General features: G+C 39.6%; 1 protein-coding gene across 3 annotated transcripts in view; it reads right to left on the bottom strand.

Moving 5' to 3' along the window:
- Positions 1-12,349, bottom strand: part of PCSK5 (proprotein convertase subtilisin/kexin type 5) — a 495,662-nt gene that overhangs the window by 446,864 nt on the left and 36,449 nt on the right. For all 3 annotated transcript variants that reach the window (XM_043891233.1, XM_043891234.1, XM_043891235.1), the window contains exon 2: positions 4,483-4,587. In XM_043891233.1, coding sequence (XP_043747168.1) covers positions 4,483-4,587 — 105 coding nt within the window. The remainder of the gene's footprint in view (positions 1-4,482; positions 4,588-12,349) is intronic.

Below are 12,349 nucleotides of genomic sequence, written 5' to 3'. Positions count from 1 at the left end.
GTAGATCCTATGGGTAGAAGTTACAGGCAAGCGGATTTTAGCTCAAGATGTTAAATCTCTTCAATTATAGAAATGTTTGCCTTGTCCATTACTCAGCTTTCTGTCATTGGGCATGTTTAACAGATCTGAAAATGATCCTCATAGGAATATGATGGAAGGTATGCCAGCTACTTAATAAGAGAGAAGTCTTACTCTAAGGAGCCTGTGACTGCACAGTAAATAAAACGATGTTAATAGTTTTTCTGTATTTGAGATACACAGCCATACAACACCCATGCAACACCATGGATAAGATGGACTTTAGGAAAAAAATAAGACAGGATAGATAAGTTGCTCATCCCTGAGACCAAAGCAGAAGGTAATACTATCCTAGATTTGGATAAAAATTGATCTTTATATTTGAAGACAGAAAAGGGATTATAAAAGATAAGAGGTTGAAAGGCCAATATCTTCAAGATAAAATCTAATGGGCAAAGGCAGAGGTTGTGCTTGTATATTAACTATACTTGGAGAGGTCATGGGGGCTCACTGAGTAACAGTTTATATTTTTTGTTTTTAAAAGCCTGCTCTAATGGGAAATGTAGGATTCTGACTTTCTGTTAGGGGAAGGAGGAGAAGAATGAAAGAAAAGTATCTCCTCTGCCCCCGCCTGTATCTGCATGGGCAGCTAAAGAGCTGTAAAGAACTTTTATTCCCAAGAGCTCCTGTAGGTAACTCCCTCTTTGACCAAAATGCCACAGGGCTGGCAAAGATTTCTAAGCAGATTAATGAGAGGCTTCTGGGAATGTTAACTCCAGACTGCTGTTTCTCAAATTTAACCTAGGTCTCTCGGAGAAAAGTTGGTGAGTCAAGAACATTTTAAGACTCACCCTTCCAACTGCTATAACACTGTACCAGCACTTTTCACCAAACTGTGTTATTATTGTATAGCGATGCCATCTTAGAAGTCTGTGGATCCCTGTCATTTGAAAGCTAATCATAACATACTGTTAACATATGGGAATCCAGTCTATTCTTGTTCTCTGCACTCATGTGCCCCAACTGACCACAGCATTTTCTTAGCACCAAGAGGGTTATTCTTACAACATTGCTACTTTTGCATATCCTTCTTTAGAACCCTCTAAGTAAAAACGAGAGCAGGGAGAAGAAGCCATGCAATTTACTCCAGCAAGTAAAAGCTAGGAACTGTTGAGTGTATGTATTCCTTGCAATTCACCCATGTGTGTTTTCCTATTCTGGAGACGATGATGAACAAAAATAACTTCACGCATCACCAATGTTTTCCACCAAGCCATTTCACATGGTCCATCTCCTAATCATAAAAGTGCCTCCAACTCTGGCACACAAAACACCTACCACACACACACCCAAGATTAAAGAAACGGAGATCTGCCTAGAAACCATGTCACACTGACACGTTATACTCCCCATGAGGTCTGCTGGGAGTGAAAAAAATATAGTCAGCCAATAGACATTTACATAGTCTCCAAGTCTTTCCCCACAAAACAGTTATTAATTAGATGGGAGGAAAACTGTATTTTTAAAATAAAAAAAACTGGCAGATACCACCTTCACCAAGTGACCAAAGTTAAAACCAAGGGTAATGAAACCCATCAATGCCATGTACCTCCTGATCTGATACACTGGGAAGGACACAGCACTTCTAGGGTTCTTGCCAAGCCTGAATCTAATCACAAACAATCAGACAAGCCCAACTTGAGAGATTCGCCAAAATAATCGGTCAGTACTCTGCAAAAGTTCTAGATCGTGAAAGAAAAGAGAGGGGGAGAGAAGGGAAAGGAAGGAAAAATAAAACAAAAAGAAGATGAAAGTATGACAGTGTTTATACCGAGGGGGCTTGGGGAACATGACAACTGATGCGCTCCTGGCTCAGAAAAGAGACAACTGGCAAGATGTGAATAAAATCTGTAAACTAGATAGTGATACTGAATCAATGTTAATAACAAGATTTTACCAAAATATGACCCGATGTACATCTGGTTATGTGTCAAAAATGTCCTTGGTTTTAGTAAATACACAGTGAAGTATTTAAAGGGGCATTGTGTCTGCAATTTGCACCCAAATTTTCAAAAAGAAACTTATATACCTGTGCCTGCATGTGTATAGAGAGGAGAGAGAGAAAGTGATCGAGTAAGCATGATAAAATGTAAAAAATGTTAACATTTGGGGAATCTGGAAAGCAAACATAGGAATTTTTCATAATGCTTTTGCAACTTCTCTGTAATAATGTTTTTTGGTTTTTTTTTTAATTAAAAAGGAAACTTAACCTAAGCAGGCCTGAGCTTTTTGAGGAGGAAACTGAGACGGAGGAAGAATATAGGAGACCCCATCTCCTTTGCTCCTCCATCCCCGATACTGAGAAGCACTGTAACATCTTGTAATTAAAAAAAGCTACATCTGAAAGCTACTGTGGGAGGCTGCAGCAAGCTCGCTAAGGGGACCACCCTACCCACAAATCCTCAGAGCCTAACACAGGGCTGGCATATCCCAGAGGCTCAAGAAATGGCCAATTGAAGGAATGATCGGACTTGAAGAAATATCTGAAAAAAACTGCGGGCAATTGTCCATTTGGGGCCCTCCATCTGCAAAGTTGGTAGAATTGTGGCATCTCTTGTATAAACAGCTGGGTGGGAAAGAGGGGCAGGCATGTCAGAATGAGGAGGAAGGTACAGTCCTACCCTGGGCTACTCCTTTCGCTGAGCAGGAGGAGGAACTGAGCATGTACCGTGGGGCTGGCATGAACCAGCCCTGCTTCTCTGGGCTGGGTGGGGAAGGATGAACACGCCGAGCACTATGCGTCCCAGCATCCGAGGTCTCTTGGCTGGGTCCTGCATGCGCAATCTGATACATTGAGATAAGGGGAGACTGAGCGTCCCCAAGAAAACATTAAGGATTGAAACAGCTCTATGTTTTCTTCTGTTCTAACCTCCCAAACCAATTAGTACTCGGATTTTCGAATTCACATTGACTATGCGCGTGAGGTCTGAAATTAAAATCATTTAAATTACTGAAGTTCAAGAAAGCTTTGGAAAAGTTAACAGATGAAAAACGTGACTCCGCTTCAAAAACTTTGCTAATTCAAGAACGTCCTAACAGATTGCTTTTCCAGTAACATTTAATTCTGAATAGAGATGAAGGGGAAATATATATATTTATATAATCCACAGGCTGCCAGAGTATTAAGTATCAGGGGATGTTCGTCTAACCCATGGAAAATTGGGCCCTATGACAAAAGTGTTTTTTCTAACCACCAAGATATAATTTTGCAATCATGAACACTGTGTGATAATATTCCAGAAAAAAAAAAAAATATTCCAGAAAAAAATTAAGCAAGGCGAACTGTGGCATATAACCGAGGGCAGGACTCCAAACTGCAAACCTGATTTGCATATTAATTCAAATAGGGACCTTGTTGCTTTAACAAGGAATATAATTTTTGAGGAATCTCTAGGTGAGATTGTTATGCTCACTGGTAGGGACTTGCTGACCAATTTATTTGAAAATGAGCTCATACAGTAAACCCTAATCATAACGAGGAAAAAGCAACACTTCCTAATGAGTAAATAACAAACATGAACCCACAGATGACCAGGTTGGTACCCCTGTCCTCTCTTCCTCCTTACTTGCCGTATCTGGGAGGCCAAGCGGTTCTCTGTCAGAGACAATCCCTTCCTCCAACTTAATAAGGATAGACAGTTAACTCATCCCCAGAGCTTTAGTTGCCAGTTAACTAGCCTATTTGTCCCTAATACAACCCTACCACTTACTGTCTCTCATTTCAAAGCTGAACTGCCAGCAACAGGGACTGGGAGAATCTAGACACAGACAGAGATGTCCTGCTAGCTTCTCCTAGGATTATGCTTTCTATATAGCCCAAGAGGATTGGGGTCAGGACAACATGTAAGAAAGATCTCTGATGAGCCCCCAAGAGAAGTAGCCAGCTTCTACCCATTCTGTGCTCAGAATTCCTCCTGTCTCAGACATGGTCTAGGCCATGGTCTGGTCTTTGGGCTCCCAAAGGACTGGCTCTATTAACGCCAACTGAAACTGCAAGGATCACGGTGACCTGAAGCTTCTGGAAGAGACCACTCTATGGAGCTCAGATGGAACTTCAGATTTGTATGCAAATACGCAGAAGGTATGGTCTCGTTAACACTTCACTATTTCTGACTACATCCTTATCTGCCCTCACATATACTCCCTTTTCATTTCTCTATGACAACTCCTATTTCTGATAGCCCGGGGCTGTTCTACAACTAGGATGATACAGGCATTTCAAGAAGAAATCAAACCATTGCCTATTTTTGGTCTGAAAAGGAAACAAAGATACTGGACCAAAGGATAGTATGATCGCTCTTGAAATTTAAGCCTTCGTGCTAGTTACGAGCTCCTAGTGTGAGGTTACCAATGAAAAATGCAGAAGGTCTATCTCTTGGTCCCCACCCAACTGGTTCTTCTTACCTTTGGTTCCATTGAAATGAAACTGTGGGTTCCTCTGCTTGAGAGAACTGACCTTTTAATCGTCCTGCTGTGATAGAAGTGGTAGTAATCCTTCAGGGCCCCAATCTGCAAAGGCAGGAGGGAAGGAACAAAAGAGAGTTAATGTATGAAAAATCTTCGTTTTCCTGGTTTTTCACTGAAATAAGAACATTAAACCAAAAAAAAAAAAAAAAAAATCCATAAATTATGCAGTTGCTGGCCATGCTTAAATGTTACTTGAACCTTGGTGATCACTTTTCAAAAGAAGGACATGTGATATGAAATGAGTGTCCTTCAGGCAGTGACTGCAGAACTAAAGATTATAATGGGGCAGCCTAGGCTCTCCCTATCTCCTTTTTAATGTTTAATTTATATGCAGCATTTTAAGTAATTCTATATCAATCTATATCCAAATGTGGAAAAGAAAAAAAAATCAAATGGCTATCTGGTTATAAAAACACATTGCATTTTGTTTGCTCTGATAAATGTACAATGAAAGACCTTGTTAGATTACATATATCATTAATTTGAAACAAGTCCTAAGCAGTTTATCATTTGCAAAGAAAACACTACCTAGTTTGTTTCCTGACTTCAGTAGACAGTATAAATACATAGCCCTTATTCAAGTGTTGCAAAAATAAAAGCAGAATTTCTAAAACAAAAGATTACATGTCTTATCAGCTAAGCTTCCTGTGTGAAAATAGCTTAATTGCCTTTATCTTAACGATTTCTTTAACAGATTAGTCCTCTCAGTTATGTACCCCTTTCTTTAGTTAAAAACAGTTAGGTTTAGGATAGTTGTAAAAATAAATCCCTGTACATTCTAAAAAACCAAACACAATCCCAAACAATCATATTCTTTCAGTAGATTATGAAATATGGATCACAATGGACATTAAATCATGCAACGAGCTAATGCAGGAGGGCTTGGTTCTGGATTTGGCTTACAGTCACCAAAAATGTCTTCTTGAAAAAACTGCATATATTTACTATGCCTCAGTTTCATTGTCTATAAAATTGGACTTTAGGCTATTTCATGTCTAAGATCACCACAGCTCTCAGATTCCATTCTTTAACACTTATACTGTCCTTGCTTTGGGCAAATATATTAAGGGTCTATTTCTTGACTGCTAGACCACCACTGCTCTACTATAAAAGAATGACCATGATCAGGATATTTTCCAATTAGGACAATTCCAAAGTTAGGCCTTCTTAATTTAAAAAAACAGAAGTCATTGGCTCAGCTTACTTTTTTCAGATAAAGAGTTTATTTTTATTCCCATCTTTTCATCATGTTCTCAAACATCGTCCCACCCTTCCAATAGGGATGATTAACCAAATTTCTGTGCCATTTAAGAGTCATCTCCTCAATGACACTTCATGCTTTAATTGAATGCTTCTTATCTTCGTTAAATATGAATGTCTGCAGTCTCCCACTTCTGATTCAAGTGGAAACTGCCCAGATACACAGAAGAGACCCTGGACTCTGCAAACAAGTGGGAAATGAGGAAATTCTAGCTAAATCTTCTAATCTCAGTGATCCTGAACTCTGAAGTAATAGGAAACAATCAGGAAGAGGGCACAGGTGCCAATCCCAGTATCTAAGGGTGTTTTAAGAAGGATTTACAGGCCAATTTTAAAATTCCAAAGGACTAAGGGTAGAATTCAGGAGGGGCTGCTTAATCCTTTATCAGAAAATCTTAAAATCCCAAGAAGCTTAGAGCTTTCATCTCATGGAGCTTCTGTCAAGAATGCGCCTTGGGTAAATATAGTAGTTTTTATGAAAAGGAACAGAGAATCTCTGAGGAAGAATTTATTACTAACATGAAAAATATTAGTGTATTTAAGATCATGTCCACTCAACTATTACAGAATTTCTTCTACTATAGGAAACGACTGAATTCAAAACTCAACTATTAAACCATGGATGAAATAAATACACCCTGAAAATATATTCAGATCCTTTGCAGCTTCAATGGTACAGGCCAGAATCCTGGCCTAATGCAGTGTACAGGAAGCTGGAAAGTGGAACCCTTATCCTGACTTAACTTCGCTGAAATCTGGGATACATCACTTAACCTCTCTAGGCCTTAGTTTCCTCAACTGTGAAATAAGGACACAGGAAGTGTAGTGGACAGAGATTGGGCATCAGAGTGAAATGGGAGATGACAGTGTTTATGAGTTCACATGGCTATAAAGATCAAATGTAACAGCAGGTACGTTGCCTCGTCAGGTCACTGCCTTTCATACGGTAAGTGGCAGAAGGTTATGAGTTTTCTTTCTAAATTTATATTTAAATCCTACCTTCTCTCACCTCTTATCTTCGAATTAATCCCTCACCTCTGTCTCTTGGTCAGGATTCCTCTTGATCTACTCTGGTATCACCTCCCTTATTTCACTGGCAAAAATCAAAAGGGTTGATGATACACTGTTGACAAGGATGTAGGCACAAATGCAGCTTACGCAGGATCAGTACAGCCCTAGTACAAGTGTTTGGAGAGTCATTTGGTCACATCAATAAAATTATACACAGCATTTAACCTCTGACTTAGTCTTTCTACATCTTAAAATTAATTCTACAGATATAATAGTCACTTATGAACAAGAATGGATGTTCGGCAGAGCAAATTTTGTAAAAGCAAAAGAAGGCAAACAACTGGTTGCCGTCAATGGGTGACTGGTTCTACATGAACTGAAATGGATTGATCTTCAAGGTAGTGGGTAAATAAATAAATATAGGTGCAGAGAGGCATATATTATGACCCAAATTTTTCAGGAGAAAAGGGAAGAATCTAGAGGACATGTGCATTTATATGCATGGGGTATTTCAAGAAGGAAACTTGACAGACTGAAGGAGAAGGATTTTCTTTACATTATTTATGTGGATGCATTATTTTTTTAAACTTAACACAAACAAATATCTGAAACAGTACACAACCAAATCCCATCTACTTTTCTAGGGGAAAATATGCTCATCCAATCCCATTGTAATGATACAAGAGCCACATCTATTTGGGCCATTAAGTCTTTTTAGCAGTAATCTTTATTTAATATCCATCTTTAAGGGACTCTATTGCCTCAATAGCAGGGGTCCCCAACCTTTGGGATCTAATGCCTAATGATCTGAGGTGGAGCTGATGTAATAATAGAAACAAAGTACACAGTAAATACAATGCTCTTGAATCACTCTGAAACTATCACCACCCCCTAGTCAATGGAAAAACTGTCTTCCAGGAAACCAGGCCCTGTTGCCATCAAGGTCGGGGACCACTGCTCTACAGGTTGCAGAATGGTGTTCACTGATTGGCTGATGCTTCAGTTACTGAATGCCTGTCATGTCATGTTATTTAACTTCATCTCCCCAAGAACCTTTGAAGACAAATATCATCATCTTCAATTTGATAAAGGAGGCTGTCGAGGCTCTGCTGCTGCTAAGTCACTTTAGTCGTGTCCGACTCTGCGACCCCATAGACGGCAGCCCACCAGGCTCCGCCGCCCCTAGTGTCCAAATGCACACAGCTGGTATTGTGAGGTGATAAAATGTATATCTTTGTTGACTGTCTCACGTCGGGGTGAATTTAGTTAAGTTTCATGGTGCGTCTCATGGATGGGCTCACAAGATGCATTCCAACATCCTTCTAGTGAGTCTTCCTATACTGCAGAGCTAAATTCTATGCAACCAGAGTTCTGAACGTGATTAAGGTTCTACCCAAAAAAGGCAGACTATGGCATTGTGAGGCATGCTCTTGGAGACATTTATGTTTCTTAATGATGGTGGTGGTAGAGGTCTTAGTACCTGGTTGCTAGCTTTCTGGGCATTGATTTGCACATCCTGTTTTGTCAGTCAGTTGGAAAGAGATTTGAGAAGAACTACAGGGGTCTCACAGTGTAGCTTCCTCCCTCCTCAGCTGCCTCACTGAGGCAGAAGCAGCGGCTCTGGTGGGGGCCCATTCTGTAGTGGCTTTGGGGGCCTTTTCTGAAACTTGGCCTTCCTGATGAATTCTCCAAGCTATTTAATAGTCAATAGTGAATGTCTTCCAAAACAGACCAAGCACTGGATTCAGCAGTTGGCTCCACTGAACATTCCAAATTGGATAGATGACAACTTCTGAAAAAGTAATTTTACATGTATACAATCTCACGTGACTTAAGAGACCCTCCAAGTTATATACCTCTGAAGTCATGGGCTACAGGCAAAACCAAGCTCCAGGCTATAGATGAGCCACAGTGTCTGCTCTGATATCCTGTCTGTTAAATAGCTACACTGGTTTCTAGGCTTCTCACAGCTGCTCGCACCAACCTCCTCTCGCCAGTCTTTCTATACAGAGGTCAGAGTTGGGTGTAAAATGTACATTTGGCTGTCATATGTCATACTCGTGCTCCAAATCCTTGAGTGGCTTCCCTTTGCTCTTAAAATAAACAGTAAGATTTAATATTATTTAATAATACAGTTTTTAAAGTAAATCATAATAATATCATATCAACATTTATGCTGTACCAGGAACCAGTCTACATGCTTTATCTAACTCATGGAGTAAAGAGCACGATCCACCTTCGACCTGCAGGGCCTGTGGGATCGGGTGCTGCCTCCCTCTTGCCTCGCATCAAGTCACATTTGCGGGCACTTCCTTCAGTTCCTGGACCATGTGGTGCCGATACACACTCTCTCCCTGTAGCAGCAGCCCCTTGCTTTCTCTTCCTTACCCTTTAGGTCTCACCACAAGGAGGAAGCCTGCAAACTCCCAGACCTGGTCAGCCTCCTTTATTACATCATCTCACAGAATCCTCAGATTAGATACCTTTAGTCATACCTGGATGAGTGCAATTATTCTTTGAATGTCTGTGTCCCTACCTGCATGCCTGTAAGTTCCTACAAGGCACAGGTGCCTCTGTTTGTTCCCAGTTCCTGGTACATGGCTCCACACAGCGTGTGTTCTCAGGAGGGAAAAGACTCTTAAATGAATGATATAAAAGTCAGAATACTTATATTGCTAAAGCTACAGATACTAGAGCTATATCTGATTCAAAATCTTCAGTATGAGAATCACAGAGCTATTAATTTAAGGCACCCAAAAAAGAAATAAAAGGGGGGGGGGTTATTTCTACCCTAACTGAAGTACCAAGTCTGCTGGGATTATGGTTCTGAAGATGGTAGGTGAGACATCTCTGTATCTTTTGGCAAGCCAAGAGCTAAGGTGCAGTGTGCATTAGTTCAATTATTCTACCTCATCCAAACAAAGTAATCTATATTAAATATTTTCATATCTTTCTTATATGTTTAAGATAAATATAAAAATAATATCTATATATAAAAACATCTAAAAGCATCATTATGCCTCTCCTCTAGTAATATGCATGCCTCTTATTGGCAAGCTTTGTGTCTTTTATATTCTTTCAACAGCACTGTGCATGTTGAGGGCATTTAATAAACAGTAAGAAGAAAAATGTCATAACATGTTGGAAGTGATTCAAAAGAAAGACAGTGTATGAAAACACAGCAGTAATATTATCTATAAGCAGGAGTTTCATTTAGCTCCACTAGGGTAATGTAAAACAAAACATGACTGTTTATATGTTATGCAATGGCAACAAGGGCTAAAACAAGGAACAATACATAACTAACCCTGGGACATCTTATAATCAAGAGCTAAAGGAGTAGATGAAGCACATGATCCATAGCAGATCAAAGCTCACACTTTTCCTTAACAGCACATAAAGGAACAAGAATAATTCCTTCCCATTTGATCTTTTTAAACTCCTCTTTTATACAGCTACACTCTTCCTTGCCTAGCAACACAACTCTTACACACAACACTAAGTCGATGAATTTCATCTCATTCTCAATTCTGTCAAGCATTTGTGCTTTTTCTTCCTTAGTCGTAGCTCTTCACCCTTGCACCCAGAATTTTCCTATCACTACTTTTACTCAAACTAGATTATGTTCTTAGGAAAGGCTTTTTATAAACTCTTTCATACTAAGGTGTAAATGACTAGTAAGACACTGTCTTAGTTCGCCCATGGACAAGTATCTTTGATCAGAAAATTAAAACATAAGCCAAATAAGTGAGTTCATGGTGGTTGCAATTAAAAAAAAAAAAAAATCACTGTCAAAAAAAGAATCCTTGGAGGCTTTTCTTCCCCTCTTTTTCTGGCAGTAGGAGAGAACTTTCCCAGTGTTCCTAAATTCCTATGTCACAGGTGAGCTGTTAACTTCTGAGCAGAGAGCTGGAAGCCAGAAGACCCATATTACACACTGGCTTTACCCCTGATGAGGAGCTTGTGGCCTGTCAGAATTTATTCACCACTAACAGACTCACTTGTGCTGGCAGCTAAAAACTTCACCAGCATAATGACTTAGTCATAATGACATAGTCATTACATACATAGAGTTTGCAGATTTCTTACAGACAGTTCTACAAGGTGCCCAATCATGCTGCTTGCTCAGTACACACATGTTTCTAGGGATACAGGACTCTTCAGTGCTTACACTGGATCAGTCCCAGGCAAACTGGGAGAGTTGGTCACCTTGGTTATGAAGCGCTGAGATCACAGACACTGTAGCCACCTCGATGAACCGGTAGCTCTCTTAGGCTGCTTGTCTGCCTTATTTTCCTTCCCATCATCTCCAACTTACATATATCCCCAAATTCTGTACTCTTTTTTGATAAAGTTTTTGTTTTTTTTTTTTTTTACCACCAGTCTACAACTAGATTTTTTTTAATGAGCAAAAGTTTGAACAGACATTTCACAAAAGATATACAAATGGCCACTAAGCATGTGAAAAGATGCTCAAATGAAAATTAGAATAATAGCAGCACTATACACATACCAAAATGGCTAAAATTTAAAAGGCAGACAGTATCGATTTTTAATGAGATTGCGGAGCATCAGAACTCTTATACATTGCTAGTAGGAGGAGAAAATGGTTCAACATCTTTGGAAAATCATGTGGTAATTTCTTATGAAACATATATCGTCCTATTGATCCAGCCATTTCATTTATAGTATTTATGCAAGAGAAATGAAGACCTATTTCCAGGCATAAACTCACACACAAATGTTTATAGCAGCTTTCTTAATAACAGCCCCAAATTGGAAACAATGCAAATATCCATGAACAGGTGAATGGATAAATAAACTATGGTATATCTATAGAATGGAATGCCCAGTAATAAGAAGGAACAAACCTCTGATGATGCATGCAGCAACACAGATGAAGGTCAAAAGAGCATGCTGACACCAAGAGTACATACTGTATGATTCCACTGATAAGAAATTCTAGGACAGTTACTCTATCATGACAACAGATCATGATAACCTTGGGGAAAGCCTGGAGAAACTTCTGAGTCTGGGGAATTTCTGTATCATGACTGTGATGGTAATTCCATCAGTGATAAGTGCTCTGGCATGCTGGAACTAGCTCAGTGAAGGTTTGCAAAATCCAAATACATCTTTTTCCAACACATTCTTCAGGAACATCACATTGATGACCTGACATCAACAAAGGCAGATGTTTTGAGCACATCAGGAAAAATTGGCAAAGGTTACAATTAAGGTTTCTTTTTTTCTCTCAAAGTCACTTGTCTAGTGTTTATCAGCGCACCTCGGGGTATATGTTTGTCAAAGCTCATCTAATCTTATCTAAAAATGGCTGCCTTGGGGGATATTTAAATTACACCTCAATAATGGTGAATTCAAAAGTTGTAGCTCCTCTAATGACTTCTGGTTCTCTCTCCCATCTTAGAATGATTCAGAGACTGGCAAATGCAAGAACCCAGTGATATGGGGCTCTTCAGTCCAGATTTTCTCCCATCCTCTCAGGTGAGGTGGGGTGAAACCAAGTCAGTAA

The sequence above is a fragment of the Cervus elaphus genome, chromosome 29, assembly GCF_910594005.1.
Source record: "Cervus elaphus chromosome 29, mCerEla1.1, whole genome shotgun sequence".
NCBI lineage: Eukaryota > Metazoa > Chordata > Mammalia > Artiodactyla > Cervidae > Cervus > Cervus elaphus.
The sequence above is the reverse complement of the archived record's forward strand: the minus strand, read 5'-3'. Positions and strand labels throughout refer to the sequence as shown.